This window comes from Lutra lutra, chromosome 7 (assembly GCF_902655055.1).
Source record: "Lutra lutra chromosome 7, mLutLut1.2, whole genome shotgun sequence".
NCBI lineage: Eukaryota > Metazoa > Chordata > Mammalia > Carnivora > Mustelidae > Lutra > Lutra lutra.
The window spans coordinates 144475772-144497868 of record NC_062284.1 but is presented as its reverse complement, the minus strand read 5'-3'; the positions used below and the strand labels follow the sequence as shown (position 1 = coordinate 144497868).

At 50.4% G+C, this 22097-nt stretch overlaps 1 protein-coding gene across 6 annotated transcripts in view; it reads right to left on the bottom strand.

Annotated features, from left to right (window-relative positions):
• The window catches only part of TECPR2 (tectonin beta-propeller repeat containing 2), a 97040-nt gene that overhangs the window by 7160 nt on the left and 67783 nt on the right, over window positions 1–22097 (bottom strand). For 2 of the 6 annotated variants that reach the window (XR_007128791.1, XM_047738058.1), the window contains exon 17: window positions 21196–21344. Coding sequence is in view for 5 of the 6 variants with exons in the window: in XM_047738058.1 (XP_047594014.1) it covers window positions 21196–21344 (149 nt within the window). In the remaining variant the exon portion in view is untranslated. Of the gene's footprint in view, window positions 1–12027; window positions 12492–13263; window positions 15128–15177; window positions 16183–16407; window positions 16513–21195; window positions 21345–22097 lie in introns of those variants that run through there. The other 4 variants (XM_047738059.1, XM_047738060.1, XM_047738062.1 and 1 more) reach the window with 4 other exon arrangements.

Below are 22097 nucleotides of genomic sequence, written 5' to 3'. Positions count from 1 at the left end.
GAGAGGCCTCTAGCGAGATACACTGACGCCCTTCCCAGAAGAAGGAAACGAATGGCTGCAAAGTTGGGAGGTGGGCAACGGACACCAGTCAGCAGGCGGGGCTTGGGCACCCCGCAGAGTCGCGAGTGAGCACCTGAGGGCCGGCCAGACTGGTGGGGCTGGACACGTCCTAGGGCCAAAACCGGAAAAACCGCCACAGCTAAAAGCAACTGACTTCTTGTTTCTCTGGAGCAGACGGTGCTAACAGGTGTCAGGGTGACTCCCGGCGGGAGCCCACGCACCATGAGCCAGAGTGGGCCCCGCCACACACGCACTCACGGCAAGGGCCTGTCCCCGAGTTTAGCATCCACCTCCCTGGGCCTTTGCCAGATTTTTTTGGTGAACTCAGATTTTCTTTGGTAATGGTCACTTTGGATTTGTTCTTTTGTTCGTAGACTACTGTTTTAACTTTTTAAATTGCAGGAGAATCACCCTACGGTGCTGTATCCGTTTCAGGCGCACAACACAGTGGCTCAACCATTCCGCACGTTCCCCCAGGGCTCCCGCAGGAAGTGGGTCGCCACCTGTCATCGAGCAGCATCGTGACAGTGCCGTTGACTCTATCCCCCGTGCTGTACTTCCCACATCCATGACTTCTTTATTTCACAAATGGAAGTTTGTGCCTCTCAATCACCCTCACCTACGTCACCCACCCCGAAGGCTGTCTATCTCCCTGGGCCTCCTGGAGGGCACCCGAGAGCTCCTGGCTGAACATGGGGCACTCAGGTCTACCGGCTGCATGGCTGTAAGAGAGGGACACCACAGTCTGGGGCTAAGTGAGCCTGAGCAGGTCAAACCGAGCATACCAGAGGCTTCTGGACAGAGTGGGCATGACTCAGGGTCCCAGCCACCTGCTAGTGACCACCACAAAATCCCAGCCCTGGGCCCTACACTCCCACAGGCTCGTTAGAGAAACATGAACAATGAAATCAGAAGGAATTGTAAAAAGTTATTTTGAGGACATTGACTGTTAATACTTTATTTTTAGCTTTTTTCCTATGACAAGCTCTTTATTTAAAAAAAATCTGGCTTATGTCATTTTGTGTTCTGCTTTTGGCTCAGTTCGCCATATACAAAGCCCTTCCCCAGGCCGCCACAGCTATGATTCCAACAGGGGCTCTCCCCCAGTCACTCAGGGCTTTCTGGAAGACAGACGTGGGCCTCGCATCAGGTGCTCTCCGAAGGGCCCAGTCCCTGGCATTTGTGATGCCGTCATTCTCAGGCAGAGTCATGGAAACATCTGTAACTGATGGGATAGTAACAAAACAGTGGCAAGCAGAAAGGGCTGGACACGGGTGTTGAGTGTGACTCAGAGGTCAGGAGGAATACAAAATGAGGTCACTAGCAGTCCCTGGAAACCTGGGCAGACCGAGAGTGGCCTGGGGCTTTGGGACCAAATTGAGAAGGGTTAAGAGTGAGAAGACAACAAACCAGGAGGGGAAGGCAGGGGAAAGGGTGGCAAAGCCTGGGTCGGGGGCAGGCTCAGAGCCTGTGCCCAGTCCTACCCTGGAGGAGTGGAGGACTTCTTCCCTGGACAGGGGCCTTGTCGCAGGGAGGGAGGAGACCGCACAGAAGAGCCATCAGGAACCAAGCGCTACCAGCCCCACAAGCTCCCACCAGTCTCTGGGATACCAGGGTCATGGTCCCAACAACACACTGTGTCTTAGTGACCTTTGTTTCCCAAATGACAACCAAACAGTAGGCCCTGAGGAATGTTTGTTGAAGCAGAGAGAATGGAGTTTCTGGAAACTCACTGACTGGCGCTTGCCAGCCTCTCAGCCAGGCCCTCAGCCACCTACCCACCCATCTACCTATCCTCCCCGTCAGCACATACCTGCCTACCCCTTGTGCCTCCACCACGCTCCTACCAACTACCAGGTCACCGACCCAGCCAACAGAGCTTTACCTGAGCACCTGCCATGGGCCAGGCCTGGTGCGAGGTGCTAGGAATCAATCTTCTTGACCGCTGGTATAAAGCCTGGTGAGAGATACATCGTTAATCACGAAGTCCCACAAAGAAAGAGAAGACTCCAACAGGGAAGGCCAGTGTGAGTTGCTCTGAGAACATATGGTGTGCGTCAGACCAGGGCCAGGACGGCAGGAGGAGTGTGTCAGGGGGAGTGAGGGCACGGGGAAGGAGCTGGCAAGGGCCCTGGGGCCAGACGCCAGGCCAGGCGGCTGGAGTGGGAAGGGCAGGGCGGCACTGCACAAGGCCTGCCTCCTCGTACAGTGCGGGAAGGTCCACTGGGGCCCAGGGCTCTGAGGCTGAAGGTGTTTGGAGAGGGAGAGCTTGGAGGAGGTCCCTGAGGGCAGATGGTAAGAAACAAGATGCCACGTACAAAAGGCTTCTCGGCTAACTTGAGGGCATGCGCCTTGGCCTCTGTGAGAAAAGGGTCAAGTTGGAGGCCGTATGGAAAAGACAGGCACCTCCTTGGGGAGACAAGGCAGCAAAGGTTTCATCAATGTCACTCGCCCTCTGCCACCACTCTGAGGGCTCTTGAACATGGTCCAAGACACAGAGTTTCCCAAATGGCGACTGGAGAAGTCCCGACATGCTGACCACCGGTGGAAACGCAAACGCCGAGGTGGGGGTGAACAGGGAGCAGGCTGTGCAGACGACGCATCACACAGGCCGTTTTCAAACGAGGAAGCTTGTTTTTGCTGAACCCAAGCCCCTCCAAAGGGAAGGTGAGTGGGAGCAGGTCCAGTGGTTCCTAAACCTTAAGTCCCCAGGATCTGTGTAGGGAACTTATTAAAACGGCACATTCCTTATTATTTAGCTGTAAAAAAAAAAAAAAAATGAAATCTTGCCATTTGAGGAGGGAGCCAGAGGGCACTAAGCTCAGTGAAATCAGTCCATCAGAGAGGGACAGATGCCGTGTGACTTCACTCATGTGTGGAATTTAAGGAACAAGACAAACGAGCACATGGAAAAAAAGAGAGAGGAACCCAGAAACAGACCCGTAACTACAACAGAACAGACCGCGGGGAGGCGGGGAATGGAGCTTAAGGAGCACATGTGTGAGCAGCACCAGGATGCGTGTGGGAGGCCTGGATCAGTACAGTGCACACCTCAGACTAATAGAACACTGTACGGTAACCAACCAGAACTTAAGTAAAACTTTATAGTAAGGAATGAATGAATGAATGAACAAATGGCACATTCCTGAGCTTGAGTCAGCCTTTCTGCATCAGACTCCGGGGCTAGGGCCCAGACACAACCTTTTCATAAAACAAACAGCTCAGGCAATTCTGTTCCGATTACCTGTGGGTTACCTCCCCCCTTTTGTTGGTGAAGATTTTATTTATTTATTTGAGAGAAAGAACATGGGTGGGGGGAGGAACAGAGGGAGAAGGAGACTGAGCTGAGCGTGGAGCCCGATGTGGGGCTCAATCTCACGACCTTTTTGAGGATCATGAGCTGAGCCAAAATCAAGAGTCAGTCGGTCAACCACCTGAGCCACCCAGGCGCCCCTCTGTGGGTTACCTTTTGAGAAACTGCTCTGCCCTTCTGTCAAGAAGTAGGCAAGATGATACTTCCCAAAGTAGTCTACAGCAAGCTCTATCAAAATCCCAGCTCAGGGGCGCCTGGGTGGCTCAGTGGGTTAAAGCCTCTGCCTTCGGCTCAGGTCATGATCCCAGCGTCCTGGGATCGAGCCCCGCATCGGGCTCTCTGCTCTGCAGAGAGCCTGCTTCCTCCTCTCTCTGTCTGCCTCCCTGCCTGCTTGTGATCTCTCTCTCTGTCAAATAAATAAATAAAATTAAAAAAAAAAAATCCCAGCTCAGTTCAACAGAAATGGAAAGGTAAATCCTAAAATTCATGTGGAATTGCAAGGGACCCCAAGTAGCCAAAACAATCTTAAAAAAGAAAAATCTGGAAGACTCATGCTTCCTGATTTCAAAACTATTATGAAGCTACAGTGTTCAGTGTGGTACTGGCCCATGAACAGACACAGAAATCAGTGGAATAGAACTGAGAGTTAAGGAAAAAATCCATACAGTCAAGTGACTGCCAAGATCGAGAAGACTGCCAAGATCATTCAGCGGGAAAAGAGCAGTGTTTTTGACAAGCGGTGCTGGCACAATTGGAGAGCCCACGTGTGAGAGAGTGAGGTCGGACCCTTACCTCACACCGTATACAAAATCATCTGGAAATGAATCAAAAATAAATGAGAGAGCTAAATCTGGCAACGGTGTCTTAGATATGATATGAAAGGCATGAGCAATAAAGAGGAGAGATAAACTGGACTTCACCGAAATGAAGAACTTCTGTGTATCAAAGAACACTGTAAAGATAGCCCACACGATGTGAGAAAATATCTGCAAGCCACGTATCTAATAAGGGTCTAGTGTCCAAAATAAATAAAGAACTCTTAGAACCAACAAAAACATAAACGAACCATTTAAAAAACAGGCAAAGGACTTGAACAGACATTTATCTAAAGAAGACACACGAACGGCCAACAACACCATGAAAAGATGATCGACATCATTAGTCATTAGGGAGATGTGAATCAAAACTACGTGGTACCGTTTGTACCGACTGGGAGAACTAGAAAAAGGAAAACGGGAAATAACAAGTGGAGAGGATGTGGAGACATGGGAACCCTCCTACTTGACATGCTGGAGCCACCGTGGGAAACAGGCAGTTCAACCTCAAAAGGTTAGACACAGAATGACCACATGACCCCGAAATCCCACTCCTAGATAAAGCCTAAAGAGCTAGGTCAGATGTTCAAATAGCACCCACAAGAGTGTTCACAGCAACAGTCTTCACAACAGTCAGAAGGTCGAAGTGGCCCGAGTGGCCCATCAGTTGTTAAGTGGCTGGGTGACACGTGGTCTGTCCACAGAGGGTACCATTCAGCGGAAGAACTGATAGAGAAAAACACAAACACACCTTGAACGCCCAATGCTCCGAGAAGGAGCCCATCGCAAAAGGCCACCTAGCATAGCAGTCCCTTTATCGGAAATGTCTGCAAGAGGACGATGGGTACAGAGAAAAAGCAGATTCGTGGTTGCTAGGGGCCTGGGGAAGGGGGCTGGGGGGTGGCCGCTATGGGCAGAGCGATTTCTTGAAACCCGACGAACATGTTCTGGAACTAGACGGTGATGAAGGTTGCCCACAGTGAGAGGGAGGGCAGTACGGCTGACTCCAGGTTCCATGGAAACAGCACTTCTTACTAACGAAATCTCAGTTTTAAAGACTTGCTCAAACGATTTTGGCCTGGAAGGGACCCAGCAGACCAGCTAAACTGATTCCCTCAAATTCCAAGTGAGGAAAGTGATGAATCTGGCGCTGACGGTGAGGGCCCGCAGCAGAGCTAAGCCTGGAGCTCAGAGCTCTGGGGGCTCAGATCAGAGTTCTCCCAACTTCCAGCAGGTGAAGTTTTTAGCCTAAGAAGTACATGCACACACGTACACACACACTCACACACGCGTGAGCACACACCCCTTAGCCAGAATGCGAATACACCCAGGGCAAAAGAAAAAAAATATTGAAAATTTTATGGCCAAAGGAAGTATTTGTCTGGACAGATCGTTTAGGTATGGGTCTCATGTGAACCTGGACAAAATTCAGCGGGAACATTTCAGGAACACAGAGAGCCAGCAAAGTGGTGGCTCATGCACCCACGTCACCAAGGGAGACACCGGGAAGGGCCAGGGTAGGACCAGCCCTACGGCCACCACCTTCTAGACTCTTCCCCATTGCTCCCAGGAGTCTCCCTCCCGGTATCTCTCATTTACTGACTCGTCAATCCACCTCACACTTGTGACACACTGTGTGACATCACTCTTCCTCAGTGTGCAGTGACTGCCGGGAGCTGCCGCCGTGAGGTCCTCCGGAGTGCGGTTTGGTGGCCCTCTGTCCGTGGCCCCACAGTTCTCGTATGCTCGGACTTCTGTGTGGTCCCTTTAGGTTTTCTGTGTCTCCCCTGTTGCAGATCCCCTTCCTGCTTCTGGTCTCTTCCTTCGAATCTCTGAAGCTTGAGAATCAGACGTGGGTATTAACAGGCCTGCATTTAAGGCACCAGCAGACTGTCAGGGGGAGTGAGCGCTGAGGCTTCGACGCGCAGACCCTGCTGTCTTTTCTTCCCACTCAGCGTGTATCCCCGGGCAGATGCCCTCCTCCTCGGGCTCCATGTCCCTGTTCCGAGCATGAGTCAGATGACCTGCCAGACTCCTGACTCTGGGTTTTCGTGTTCTGATGCCGGGTCGTAGCCGACTCTGCCAGGCCGTGTGCTCTGGCCTCGCTGCCGGAGACCAAGGGCAGGTCTTCCACTGGAGGGCCATGGAGCACTGGCCCTGTGAGCTGCCCCATGGCTGTGGTGACGGCCTCCCGGCCAGCGCCGCCCAAACAGCTCTGCTGGGACACGTTGAACGCATCAGGCTGAAGGGTAAGCTGTTACCTGAAGAGCGAGCTCTGCTGCGAAGAATGTTTGCAAACCGCTAGCCCAGCGGAGCGGAGCTACCAGAGGCCGGGTCTGCGGTTCTGCACGGGAGAAAGGCTCCCCCACTTCTGTTCCTTGGTCAGCCGACGGCAAAGCTGGACACCCTGTCCCCGTCACTCCTGCACTGGCTCCGGCGATCTCAGACAGCTCCGCGTCTGGTCTCAAGTGTGACGGGGAAGCCGGCGAGCTGATCTGCTGAGAGCAGGCGAAGTGCTGAACAGCACGCGCAGAGGCAGCTTTCCTGGGCAGCTGTCGTGTCCTCGTCCTCCTCAGTCGGGGCTGGCGAAGCTGACTGCGGCCACTCCTCTGTCCACTGCCGGAGACCCTGCCCCTGACGCCTGCCCGACGCATGGGCCGGGGTCCGCACTGGGGCTCCGTGGTGCAAGGATGCCGGGAGCCCGCAGGCACTACCCGCAGGCACCGGCCCCTGCGCGTCTGACAGCTGACCTCCCGGCGGCCGCTCACAGGCAGGCCTGGCCCTGCGGTCCCGCTGGCCGGCTGCTGCGCCCACCCTAACCACCACCCCGATGTCTGAGGGCTGAAGGAGTGTGGCGGGGGGCCGTGGGCATCCCCCCAGCGCCGGACCGCAGAGTGTGGAGTGAAACAAGGTGGCCTCCACCCAGGTTCTCAGCACGAGGGGCTCAGAATCAGCTGTGGAGCCTTAAACCCCACAGCCTCCTGGGCCAGGACAGCAGAGCAAACGCACACCTCCCTTCTCACTCCCTCCTCAACACACCGTGAGAACAGGAGCTCACACCTCCCTTCTAGTGAGAAGACACAGTGTGAACAGCTCCCTTCTAGTGAGGGAGCTCTCTTCTCACACCTCCCTTCTAGTGAGAAGACACACAGAGTGAACAGGAGCTCACACCTCCCTTCTCATTCCCTCCGTGACACAGTGAGAACAGGAGCTCACACAGGCTCCAACCTCCTCTGCGCTGGGAGAGCGAGAGGGGCAGGCGGCCACCTGAGGAAGCGGCAAGGCGTTGGGGAGCAGGAAAGGCCCTAGTGGGGCCAGACGGCTGAAAGCAACCGACCGTATGCAGGGAGCCCAGCAACACAGCCCAGCCAGCCACCACGCAGGGAGCCCCAGGCAAAGCTCCTCCCAGCAGTGTGCCCCACTCTCAGAACCAAGACTGCCAATGCCTGAGGCCAGCATCTGCCACGGAGAAGATGAGACAGATGCAGAGAACAAGCATGGAGACCACACGGGAGAAGAAACTTCAGAAACACCCTGGGGGGCGGGGACACATGGAGGCTTGACAGTGGGAGAGCAACAGGGACTTGCGGGAACTAAAAGAGGCCCACAAAGTCATCCAACAATGGAGGGCAGGAAGAAGCTGAGAGTGTCTTTTAGGAAGTAGGACAAGAGCCAAAGAGGAGAAAATGGGAGAGGGAAGAACAGTGGAGGCTGCTGGTTAGGACGTCCTCAGGACAGAAGCAGGAATCCCTGAGAGGGCAAACGGAGAAAACAGGAGGGTAGAGGCAGGAAGCAGATTGCCAATGGGGTAGCAGGACACGAACTCCAGGCTGGGAGGCCTGTCAGCACAGAGGCTAAAACAGGCCCTCCTCAGGGCGTGTCAGTGTCTCTTCTGGAAACACTGGGAACAGAGAGACCTTAAACTACCAGAGACAGAAGCAGGTTGGACAACGAGGATCAAGGATCAGAATGGCTCAGACTTCTCAACAACAACGCTGGACACCAGGTGACAGAGGAAACCCTTCAAAATTATAAAGGAAAACGATTTCCAAACCAGATTACTCTACCCAGCCAAGGCCAAGGGTGAATGTGGGCAGAAGACTTTCAAGTTACTTAGCATGGGCCATTCTCAGGAACCAGCTGGAGGATAGAGCTCACCAAAACTAAGGAAGAGGAAGACTGGGATTCAGGACAGAGAGGACCCAACACGAAGGGGTGGGGGGCAAAGGGCAATCCGAGGTAGACTGGGTGACCAGGCCAGATGGGGGCTGGCCACACCTGCAGGAGGATCCCTCCAAGAGGATGAACTGGATGGGACCAGATGTGCCCAAGTGTATGGAGAGGAAACTGACAGCTGGTGTGGGGCTGAATACGTAAAACCACATAGAAAACCAGAAGGCAGAACAAGACCATTATCCAGGGAAAAGAGAGTAGCAGAGGCAGGAAAATGCAGTCTAGGTTACCCCCTTGCTCAGCCTAAGGGGCACGTCTCCTTCCCTGCACCGTGGCCGTGAGCGACGGGGGCGAGGGGTGCCGTGGCAGGCAGGCAAGGATAGGGAATGATGGATCGCTCTGCATCCTTCTCTCCCAGCAGAGAGTCAACTGAAAACACTTAGAGCTAGAAGGAACGAGAAATTGCTCCCTAAGCAGTCATTCAGGGATAGGAAGCTAAAGGGAAGTAGCTTTCCAGGGAGGGGGAAACAGGTGGGGAGGCCTGCTTCATGGAGCTTCTTCTAGCTGATACGTTAGCCTCCGTCCTCATGTGAGTGACCTGGATTGAAACTAGCCAACCGAGGTGCCGCGGAGCCCACTGCAGCCTGCTAAGCTTATCTCCAGGAGAGAGACCTATGCCAGGACCTCTGAAAACATGCCTCGGGTGGGCCTCACATGGCTCTGATTCTCCACTCTACTGGTCAGGAAATGAAGGGCCAGGGAGTTTGGGCAACTTTCCCAAGGTCTCTTGGTCTCATGGAAAAAGAGAAGTATTAGTTCAGGTTCTTCTGATGCCAAGTAATAGGCTCTGCCTCTGGTGGGGACAGTCCCGGCTGGAGACCACAGCTTCCCAGAGCACCGCACCCTAGCCCCGAGAGCGGAGGCCACTGCAGGTGGCCGGGGAGGAAACCGCATGCTCGCTTCCCGCTGGGTTTGTGTACGCACGTGTGTGCAGACCAGCTGGGAGGACAGCCTCCTGCAGCACCATGGACTCGAGCCCTGCTGGCTCCACAGGACCTGAGGAGGGCCACCCACAGGGCCAGCAGGCACACGCAGGGGGGCTGGTCCAGTCCCCGAGAGAAGGCTGGATTCCAGCACGGGTTGGCTTTCTTCACGCAAAAGCGTTCTACCTCAGGGTTCCCACTTCCATTCCAACTCAGCCTTGTCTCTCAGACGTGCAAACAGACCCATGGAACCAGGCCAGAGAATTTCCAGGCCTCACTGCAAACCTTCCTCATTCAGCTTCTGCCCCGATGTGGGTCAAAGGACATCTCAAGTCTTTTCTTCATACAATACGTTCTCTGCACCCTACTGTCCCAGTTCTCAATTGGGGGCGACAGTATTTAGTGCCGAGAGGGACAGGCAACTAAGGCCTCCCAGTGCTCAGGGTGGTCCCCAGCCACTGACTGTCCTGTCCAAACCCCAAGGGGCAGCACTTTTCCCTACTCAGAAACACCAGGCCAAACCCGGGGCTTGCTGGTCGCTGGAAACGCCCGTGTCTACAGGGTCCAGTTCAGATACTACACGGCCCACAGAAGCCAGGGCTGGCCACTGGGGGCGATCAGTGTGTTTTTCGTGGTTGTGATCATAACGTACCACACCCTCTTCTTTGAGTCAATGATCCCTTATCTCACGTGTGGAGGCAGCTCCGTGCATTTCTGCTCCCACTGCAACCCCCAGCACCGCGTAGTGTGGGCGGTCCTCCCCCCGACACGGTCCCCCCCCCGACACGGCCCCCCCCCGACGCGGTCCCCCCGACACTCCTTCACTGCTTGATACAGGTTCTCACCGGCTCACAGAGGCGCAACTGACACACACAACATGTACACATTTAATGTGTGCGACTCATTAAGTTTTGACATATATACGGCCTCAAGATGTCATCCCTGTGTCGCTCCTCTATAAACCCTCTACCCGCCCACCGGTGCCTGGGCAACCACCGCTCTCTGCAACCACACATCAGCGAGCATGCTCTACACCTTCTATAGCCTGATCACACAATACGTATGCCTTTCTGTCTCGCTTCTTCACTCAACATAATCATTGCATCAAATCTGGAAGCCTTTCGGCAGTATGTCTTCAAGTCACCCCCACTCCTCCTCCTCCTCGGGACGGCTGCATGTGAACTAGGCCTGGTGAGGGTACCCCACGCTAACTGCTGCTCTCAGCTTCTTCCAGCCTTTGTTTGTTTTCTCTGTTCTAGTTTGAATGGCTTCACTGCTGCATCTTTGAGTTCCCTGACCTTTACTCCTGAAACGTCTACACAGTCATCAATCTCGTAGAGGATTTTCCATCTCAGACATTGTAATTTTTATCCCTGAAGTGTGATCTAGGTCTTTTTTATATACCCCGGTTTCCTACTTAATGTATGCAGTCTTTCCCCCAGTATCTAGAATGAAAAGGGTAAAGTTATAACAACTGTTTTAATACCCTATGGGTTTTATCATCTGGGTCATTTCTGGGTCAGCTTCTGTTGATGGATTTCCCTCCTTTCGCTGGAGGTGATATTTTTCTGTTTCTCTGCTTGCCTGGTGAGTCCTGACCAGATGTAAGACAATGTGAATCTGGGTGCCTGGGTGGCTCAGTTGGTTAAGCGACTGCCTTCGGCTCAGGTAGGAGTCCTGAGGAGTCCTGATCCTGGAGTCCTGGGATCGAGTCCCACATCGGGTTCCCTGCTCTGCAGGGAGTCTGCTTCTCCCACTGACCTCTCTCCTCTCATACTCACTCTCTCTCTCATTCTCTCTCTCAAATAAACACAATCTTTAAAAAAAAAAAAAAAAAGACAATGTGAATTTTACCTTGTCGGTGCTGGGTATTTTCAGAATTTACAAATATTCTTGAGTTTCGTTCTAGGATGCCACTAAGTTACTCAGAAAAGTTTGATCCTTCCAGGTCTTGCTCATTTAAGCTCTGGTCACCAGTGTCAGAGCTGCATTGACCATAGGGCTGATTTTTGCCTCTTCACCGAAGCCAAATGCTCTTGAGTGACCCAATTCCGGATGGTTAGGACTTGGGCTTCCTCCTCTGGATGGTGAGATCAGGAACCACTGCTGGCTCTGCCTGAGCTCCCAGGCATGCTCCTTCTACCGCTTCCAGGTGGTTTTCTGGCCCTGGTCAGTTCCTGGGCCGAAGCCCGTGGGGCCTCTGCAGCTCTGCAGTCTCCGCCCAAGGTGCTGCCGCCTGCACTTCCCATGGGGCCGGTGCGCGTCCTCAACTCAAGGAGCAGGCTGGGCGCGGCCAGCCCCTAGCTGGGATCCCCCTCCCACTGCAACAGCCTGACAACTAGAGGGTTCATTCACCTCATTTGTTTTCTATTTCCCAGGGGGTCACTGTCCTTCGTTGTTGGACGTCCAAAGTCTTGAAAACCACGGTTTCTCGCAATCTGTCCGGATTTTAGCTACTTCAGGCAGGAGGGTAAATCTGGTTCCTGTTATCTGTACTGGCTGGAAGCAGAAGTTCATTTGACTGGCCGAAAGCTTCAGATTTTATGTTCGAGTGATGATCCCTCCTGTGTACATGGATCGTGCAAGGTATTTTATCTGTGTGTCATGTATTTTAACTTAAGAGAGAACTACCTACGAACGTCAGCAGGTACTGAGGCAGCGTGAGCTCACATGTGGAAGGACACCGAGAGAGCCTGGGACAAAACGGGGATGGTGGAGGGAGGCAGCATTACTCATCACTGTGCCCAGATCAATTGGGTCCCCTGTGTCCCCACTCTTGGAGGCAAGTATTTCCTCCACACAGACGGAAAGTATTTTTGAGGGAGTATTTTAGGCTTTTTTGTTCTCCTGACTCTGCTGGAAAGTAAAGGAGGTGAATTAACATTTACTATGAGTCTTCTTTCGCCGGTGACTTTACACACATTACTGAATACCCATGTGCCCTCACCCGAGCTTTATTATGACAATTTTGGAACACACAAAAGACCTGAGAGAATTCTACGGAAACACCCGTACACTCACTACCGACAACGCCTCCCCACGCATGCCTACTCATGGACCCATCCATCCATCTGTCCGCTGAGTCCGCCCTGCTTCTGGAGGGGCCTCAAGGAGAGTTGCAGACATCAGCAGAGTTTCTCCCAAAATCTTCAACATGCACATCATCAACTACAGTAAAGATTAGTTCACAGTTCTCTCTCGAGGAGGAGGCTACACACAGTAAGTGTACAGACACCAGACACACCAGTCCCTGAGTGCCGGCAATCGTCATCCCCCAGGGAAGCAGCCTCAAGCCTGCTGCCAATCACCCTCCTCCCCACCCCTGTGTCCCCCCAGGCAACCATGGTTCTGATTTCCGCCACCAAGATCTGTTCAGTTTGACCTGCTCTAGAATTTCCTATAACTGGAGCGATAAGGAAGCCACGCAAACTGTAGTAGTTGTGGGCCTGCTGTCACCTCTGCTAGGTGGCAAAGGCCAGCTCCAAAGCCGCTAGGGCCACCACTCCACTGAGAACAATTCTCTTTATCAATACTCAGCAGGACATGATTTAAAAAAAAAAAAGATTTATTTATTTACTGGGGTGCCTGGGTGGCTCAGTGAGTTAAGGCGCTGCCTTCAGTTTAGGTCATGATCCTGGGGTCCTGGGATCGAGTCCCACATTGGACTCCTTGCTTGGCAGGGAGCCTGCTTCTCTCTCTGCCTCTGCCTGCCACGCCACTCTGCCTGCTTGTGCTCGCCCTCTCTGGCAAATAAATAAATAAATAAAATATTTTAAAAAGAAAGGGTTTATTTATTTACTATTTGAGAGAGAGGGAGGGAGACAGAGCAGGAGGGACAGAGGGAGAGGGGGAGAAAATCCCAAGTAGACTCCCCACTGAATGCAGAGCTGGACGCAGGATTCGATCCCACAACCCTGAGATTATGACCTGAGCCAAAACCAAGAGTCAGATGCTTAACCAATTGCAGCACCCCTGGCCAGGACACGATTTTAAATGGCTTTTCAGAGTACATCCTTAATTATTTATAACCACGGCCACTGCACTGATGTGCTAAGCAGACCCCCACTCCCGCCAGGGCGGGTGCTGCCCCTGCTTCCCTCGCCACACGCAGCCTCTTGGCACCAGCAGAAGAGTCAAGTTCACCCTGCTACAAACAGCCTGGCAACAAACAGCTTTGAGAACATATTTGATTATTTCCTAAGATTGAGTCTTATTCAGATCATTCAGAGTCATGAACTACTTATTCCATAAGCAGTGTAAGTTCACTGCCAGATTTTTGGAAAACAGCAGTAAACAAAAGGAAGAAAAAAATCAGCCACAACAGCACCACCTGGACACACCCATTATCACCCGTTCTGGATACAAATCTGGATACAGAGTTTTCAGTGTATACGTCATTTTTTTCAATGAAAACAGAATCACTGAACATGTTTTGTAACTGACGTTTTTACTCCAGGATGTGCTGTTTCTCCACAGGAACAGAAAGTCCTTTGTGGAGTCATGCGGACGAGTTTTGGGGATTTCCCCGAATAAACACTTCACAGCTTAACTCGGCTCCTTCGGGGCAAATCCCAGTAACATCCCTCCTCCAGGGCAGAGACCTCCTAGCTGCTAAACGCGTAACTAGCAACGTCTTTTCCTTTCTCTTCTTCAAAACCAGGACTCTCAAATGGGATTCTGTCTGCTGCTCTGGCGTGTGAAGCTCGGGGCCCCCGTCCCAGAGAACAACCGCTCCCGCCGCCCCAGAAGGACGAGCTGTGTTGGGGAAAGTCCAGTGAGGCACGAGGCTGACTTGCTGTACAGTGTTACGCCTTTGCAAGAGAGGGATCTAACCCATGGCCTCCCCAGTGAGGCAACAGGGACCTGGTTTCCTCACCCGAGGGCCTACTAGCATTTGTATTTCAGGACAGAACACTAGTCATCCATCAGAACACCCCAAAATTCTTAGGAGTAGGTGCTCAGCTGTACCCACAGAACTTGGCTTTGGGTTGTGAGTGCCCCCTCCTTCCACCTTCTGTCCCCTGTTGAGAGTGACCTGTGCCAGGTTCGTGGGTGCCACCAGAGGGTACGAGTGAGGGTGTCATCGGGGGTGCTCAGCCATGCCTCCGACTGGGGGTAAGGAGAGGGAAACCTCCTCGGCCTGCTCTCTGCTCTGCTGTCCTGCAGTGACGTTCATCTTGAGGAATCGATGGGCGGCCCAGTTCAGGTGGGGGTCTCCTCTTAATGCGAGCCCTTGTCCGGCGACAATTCTCCTGTGGTTAGGTGTGAACTCTTCCAAAGATCTCATGCGTAAAGTCACATCACGTGACAGATCCCTACTGACAGATCTGGAGCACGGCACCCCCATGGGGATTATCTACTATCATGCTTATACACTTATTTCATTGTTTTGTTGTTCATATGGCTAAAAATACCTAAAGCAACTGAATTTAAATGATTTTTTAAATATTAGCTGGACCATTTGCCAGACATAGCCATAGCGCAGGCAGAGTAGATGAGCCTCAGAGAATGGATAAGCGGCCCGCGCAGGAAGGGTGGGCCGCAGCCTCCCTCCTTGTGAGGCACCGCGCCAGGTTCAGCAAAGAGCAGAGTCTGCTCGGGAGTCCCGAGAAGGGACCAGGAGGTGGAGGGCAGCGAGTGGACGGGTGAAAGAAGACGTAGGCCAAACCTGGACGCTCCTTGTCTTGTCCTGGGGCCCTCGGTGCCCACAGTTAGGCGAGATGTCACATCGCCAACTGACCTTGCTCTTGAACTACCTCTAATGTGGACAGAACATTCTCTCACTAAAGCAAAAAAGCCAAAAAAGAAAAAAAAAAATCCTAAACACAACTATAAATATTTTCTCCAAATCCTTCCATATGTTAGTAAGTCTGAAAACTGAGTCATTTGTTTTGAGTACTTCGTGAAAACCTTACCCCAAAACTACTCCGGGGGGAGGTTTTCCCCAGGGATGAGAAAAGAAACAGAAATAGAGTCGACGCTGCTAGCTGTGACGGGTTTCTGGTGCTTCACCCCACTGTGCCTGTCGGCACCTGCGACCCGCCTCCCTCTGAGTCCACCGCGAACACATTCCACACTCTGGCCAGGAAGCCCACGCGGAAGAACGAGTAAGATGAAGCGGGACGAGGTCGATCATGACTGCATTAAACTCTAATGCTCAGATCCAACCACATGGCCCTGACCTTCTAAACCCTCTGGGGGAAGCGGCATCTCCCCACTGCCACACTCCTCTCGTCAGGCCCTCTGCAGCTGAGCGGTGGGTGCCAGCCGCTGAGGAGAGGCAGGCCCTGCCGAATGGCGGAGCACAGCAGGCCCGGGGCCGGGTCTCAGCTTGGTCACTCACAAGAGTGGTGCTTCCACCCGGTCACTTGTTTGTCCCAAGTCACGTGCTATCTCTGCTAAGTGGGGAGGGCCACTCCTGACTCCTATGTCCTATGGTAAATTCAGGACTATGGCAGCTCAGGGCTGGAAAAAGCATGGTATAAAAGCCTGGGCCAATGCAAAGCCTGTTTTTTTTTTTTTCCCCATAGGAACCAATTTGAAAAGCATTTTGAATCTTCAAAGTCCACAGAAAGTGAATGTCTTCTCCGGTGCACTAAAAGCTAACTGAGTCATAAAACGTGGCTCCAGTCAGTAGAACTCCTGGAATAGTTAGTGTTTAACAGCCCATCTAGCAGTCGTTACTATATCCAGAGCATAGCTGATGCCCTTTCATATGAATTTGCTCTATTGGCCATTTTCCTGGGCAAAGCTGTTGATTGCTACTGTCCATAGAGCACTCCAAGTAAGGCTTTCTCTCTCCAATTTGAGCTCCACTTCCTAGAGGCTATTCTAGAATCTAAATAGAGAAAACAAGAGCAATTTGCAGGTCCATAGAGTCTCTGATGTAACCCAAGCAGCCCGCGGCTGCAGAGAGGGCCCCAAGAGAGCTCGCTGTTTGACCACCCCTCGCCCCCCGGCAACCACCAGCCGGGTCTCCCACCACATGCCCTGTAGACCTCACTCTCGCCCTCAGCAGCCCTCCACCGATGTTGGCATGGCCCGGTGCTGGGATTCTGCACACCTTTCTGGTCACTCTACATCTTCTATAGCATGTGATAATGTGACAAATACTGCTGGGAAATCTCAGAGGAACACCACTAGCAAGCAGAACACTGTGCACAACAAGCTGTAGAAGAACAAGGATTACAGTGGAAACAGATGAACTCAGGAATAGAAAAAACAATAGAGAAAAGTCAACAAAACCAAAAGACATTCTTTGAAAAGATCAATAAAATTGACAACTTTTAGCTCTACTGAGTAAGGAAAAAAGAAGAGAAGGCTCAAACCACGAAAATCAGAAATGAGAGAGGGAGCGTAACTATCAACCTCACAGAAATAAAAAGGAGTACAAGGGGATACTACGAACATGTGGGTACCGATAAGTCAGGTAACGGCGAAGAAGTGAACAAATCGCCAGAAAGACAAACTACTCTAACGGAATCAAGAAGAAATAGAAAACTCTAAATGGACCCGAACAAGCGAGGAGACTGAATCAGGAATCAATACCCGTCTCACTAAGAAGAGTCCAGGCTTACACTGAGGAACTGTAAAAATGCTTAAAGAAAAATTAACACCCATCTTTCAGAAACTCTCCAAAAAACAGGAGGAAGAAACACTTCTCGACTCATCCTAAGAGGCCAGCATCGCCCCGAGAGCAAAACCAGACTAACACATGACAAGAAAAGAAAACCAAAGACCAATCTCTCTTGTGGACACAGAAATCCGTGACAAAATACCAGCATCCAAATCCGGCACCGTATATATAAAAGATTATACAGCACAGCCAAGCAGGATTTACCCCAGAAACCAAAGGTGGTTCAGCATACAAAAGTCAATCCCTACAATACTTCACATTAATAAAGGGAAAAAACCCACATGATCATCTCAGTAGATGCAGAAAAAGCACTTGACATAATCCAACGTTTTTTTCGTGGAAAAAAAAAAACATTAAACAAAACTAGGAATAGAAGGGGCCTTCTTCAGTCTGAAAAGGGCATCTATAAAAAATGCACAGCTAATATCATTATTTAATGGTGAAAGAAAGGATGTTTTCCTCCTAAGATCAGGAACAAAATGAGCTCTCGCCACTTCTCAACACCGTACAGGAGGCTCCAGCCAGGGTAAGTAAACAAGAAAGAGAATTAAAAGACATCCGGATAGGAAAGGAAGAAGTAAAATTATCCCTATTTGTAGATGACATGATTTTGTATAGAAGAAATCCTAAGCAAACCACAAGAAAGTTATTAGAAGAAATAAGTCTACCCAGTTTTCCAGATACATGATCAATATACAGAAACTTATCCTAGCAATGAACAAACCAAATGGAACTGAGAAGACAATTCCATTCACAATAGCATTAAAAAGAATAAATGACCCAGAAGTACATTTAACAAAGGTAGGGAAAAAAAACCACATACTCTGAAAACCACACAACTGCTAGAGGAAATTAAAGAAGATCTGAGTAAGCGCAAAGAAGCTCACGTTCACGGATTGGAAGATTTAATTCTATGACGATGGCAAGACTTCCCCCAAGTGATCTACAGATTCACACAATTCCTATAAAAATCCCAGCAGGCACTTCTTTTTGCAGAAATTGACAAACTGGGGGCGCCCGGGTGGCTCAGTGGGTTAAGCCTCTGCCTTCGGCTCAGGTCATGATCTCGGGGTCCTGGGATCGAGCCCCGCATCGGGCTCTCTGCTCAGGAAGTGGGGAGCCTGCTTCCCTCTCTCTCTGCCTGCCTCTCTGCCTACTTTGATCTCTCTCTGTCAAATAAATAAATAGATTAAAAAAAAAGAAGAAGAAATTGACAAACTGATCCTACAATTCATATGAATATGCAAAGGACCCAGAGTAGCCAAAACAATCTTGAAAAAGGAAAATCACTTCCTGATTTTGGAATTTACAACAAAGCCAAATAATCAGGACAATGTGGGTACTGGCATAATGATAGATACACAGGTCACTGAAATGGAACAAAAGTGAAAAACCTTAACTTTTGGTGCATTAAAAAAATTTATGATGCATTGATTTTGACAGACCTCCAAGAGAATGTAATGGGTAAAAGTAAGTCTTTTCAATAAACGGTGCTGGTATAATGGGATATCCATGCGTAAAAGAATGAATTTGGACATCTATCTCATACCACATACAAAAATTAACCAAAAATAAATCAAATACCTAAATATAAGGGCTAGAGGGCGCCTGGGTGGCTCAGTCAGTTAAGCGTCTGCCTTCAGCCCAGGTCACGATCCCAGGGTTCTGGGTTCGAGTCCCAGTTTCTCCCTCTCCCACTCTCCCTGCCCCCCTGCTTGTGTGCTCTTTCTCAAATAAATAAATAAAATCTAAAAAAATAAATATAAGGCCTGGAAATATAAGACTACTTTTTTCTTTTTTTTTTTTTATTTGACAGAGAGATACAGTGAGAGAGGGAACACAAGCAGGGGAAGTGGGAGAGGGAGAAGCAGGCTTTCTGATGAGCAGGGAGCCCAATGTGGGGCTCGATTCCAGGACCCTGAGACCCTGACCTGAGCTGAAAAGCAGACCCTTAATGACTGAGCCACCCGGTCCCCCCAGAGATATAACATGTCTAAAGGAAAACACAGGTGCAAATCTTCATGACCTTGGAGTAGGCAACAGTTGTACATATGTCATCAAAGTCTTATGTAAAGCATATATCTGATAAGGGTCTAGTATCTAGAATACCTAAAGAACTCTTTTTTTTTTGTTTGTTTGTTTTTTAAACTTTTTTTTTTTTTTAAGATTTTATTTATTTATTTGACAGAGAGAGAGATCACAAGTAGGCAGGCAGAGAGAGAGGGGGAAGCAGGCTCCCCGCTGAGTGAGAACCCAGGGCTCTGAGATCATGACCCGAGTCGAAGGCAGAAGCTTAACCCACTGAGCCACCCAGGCACCCAAGAACTCTTAAAACTCAATAATTAAAAGACAATTAGTCCAGTTGAAAAATAAGCAAAGGATCTGAATGTATTGTTCTCTAAGGAAGATACAGGAATGACCAATAGCACATGAAAAGATCTTCAACTTCATTAATCATTAGGGAAATATAAGAGATACCATTTTTACAACTATTAGCATGGCTAGAATAAAAGCATCGGGCAAGTAAAGTTTTTGGTGAGGATGTGGAGAAACTAGAACCCTCATACTTTACTGATGGGATATAAAATGATGCAGCCACTGTCTGTGCAGAAAACCATTCATTTATTTGTTTGATTTTATTTTTAAGTAATCTCTACACTCAACTTGGGGCTCAAACCCACAACCCGGAGATCCAGAGTCATGTGCCCCATCAGCTGAGCCGGCCAGCCACCCCAAATCCTTAAACATTTAAAACACACATTCACCATCTGACCCTGCAATCCCCTTTAAAGGTCTCTACCCAACAGAACTGAAGACACAACTCCACACAAATACTCATCCACGAATGTTCACAGCAGCCTACACGTGGGCACAACCCAAATGTCCATCACCTGACGAATGGGTAAGCACAAAGTCCCTCCACGGATGGAGTATTATTCTGTTATAAAAGGAACAAAGTACGGACACATGCTACCACATGCCATGGTACTTCTCAGCATGACACTAAATGAAAGACAGCAAAGGTGGCCACATACTGTATGATTCTATGCAGGGAAAAGACAAATCCAGGAGCAGGCAAAGGCATAGCCACAGAGGGGAGATTACAGGGAATTGGAGGTTCCAGGAGAAAAGGAGCTAACTACTAATGAGTATGGCTTTTCCTTTTGGGGTGGTGAGAAAGTTCTGGAACTGGACACTGTTGCTCAACTCTGTGAATAAACCCCGATTTATACAATATGAAAACGGTGAACGAGAACTCTTTTTCTGTTTGTTTTTTGTTTTTTGCAAGCTCCCCGCTAAGCAAGGAACCCAATGAGGGACTTGATCCCAGGATGCTGGGATCACCTGAGCTGAAGGCAGACGCTTAAGGGACTGAACCACGCAGACGCCCTGCAACTTCGTTTTTTCCAACAAGTCACAAAGTAGGGACTAGCAGGAGTTGGAGCAGATAACTCTTATGAAACCACAAGGTCCTGATTATAAATTTTAACAGAAATATACCTAGTATAGCAACCAGTCCCGTTAGATCTTTAAAGGATCTAAACAGTATTTAAATAGTGCCCTAAAATCAGGCTTCTGCTTCTAATATGAATGGAGGAACAGTCAAGAGAAGAAGAAAAACATGTAGGATACATGGTAAGCTGAAATATGGCAGGGGTTGGGGAGGGGACAGGGCAGAGGTGTTGGGAAACAGAATTTCAACCAACCAGGAAAGGCACTCACAAAATGCTAATAATAGACGGTCTCCATGACAAGATTTTAAGTGACTCTTAATTTCTTTTCTATACTTTTGGGTACTGTTTGATTTTAATTTTATTTTTTATTTTATTTACAAGTAAGCTCTATGCCCAGCATGGAGCTTGAACTCACGACCCCAAGATCAAGAGTCCTACGCTCCACTGACTGAACCAGCCAGGTACCAATTTTATTTCTTTAAAAAACGATTTTGGTTTTGTAAAAAGTTAAAATATTTTTATTTTGAGAGGAAAAGTCTCTTAAGTGCTGACTCAGGTCACCTTTAAGGAAGTGTTCAGTTTGCAGTTCCACAACTGGGATACCAATGAGTGAGCACCCTCAGGGGAATGTCCTTCCAGGGACTCCTGCCTCTGCCCCCACCTGCGTACACAAGCGGGTGTGGCCCCGCTTCCAGGATCTGCGTTCTGGCGGCCTCCGTCTCCCGGAGCAGCCGCCTGCGGTCAGCGCGGTTTTGCTTACCTGGACCGGGGGCTCAATCATTATCCAGGCCGGAAGCATCAGACTGGGGTTGAGAGGCTGGGTCCCCACTCGGAAGTACACGCCACCCCTAGAGTCACACGCCCAGATGTGCTGATTGCCACACGCCAAGCTTGTCAGTTTTACAGCTCCTGTAGGCAAGTAAAGGAAAAGGCCACACGCTAACTACTTTTGTAAAATGACGAATCCTTCACTTAATCTATGGACTTTGATTTTATCCTTCAAAGAAAGAGGGTGAGGCTGCCTCTGCCGTGGCTCCTGCCATCCCCAATGGGGTCGGGGAGGCCTCCAGCTGTCCCACCACCTGCCAGGTGCCACGTGGTGGCTCGCCTGCCTCATGGGCGAAGCCATCAGGACATTGTGGGCACTGGGCCCCGAGCTAGGGAGCACAGGCTTAGCAGGTGTGGGGGCCTCATCCGTGGCTTCCACACGTCTGCGCAGACCACCAGCAAATTCTGCATCTGTGGGGAGGGTGCTCCTCTTTATTGGGAACCCTCATCCCGGGGAGAATTCATTCAAAGTCGCTAAGTCTCTTAGAACCTCCATGTTTCTGTTCACACGTCTCCTGGGGGCTGAAATCAGTTTTTGTTTGTTTTTTTTTTTAAGATTTTATTTATTTGACAGAGAGAGATCACAAGTAGGCAGAGAGGCAGGCAGAGAGAGAGAGGGGAGGGAAGCAGGCTCCCTGCTGAGCAGAGAGCCCGATGCAGGGCTCGATCCCAGGACCCTGGGATCATGACCTGAGCCAAAGGCAGAGGCTTTAACCCACTGAGCCACCCAGGCGCCCCTGAAACCAGTTTTAAGATAAAAGGAAATGGGCAGAGGCTTTACAGGGAAATTACACCTAATTAATAGTCTGCCTGGCAAAAAGCACAGCTGGTGGT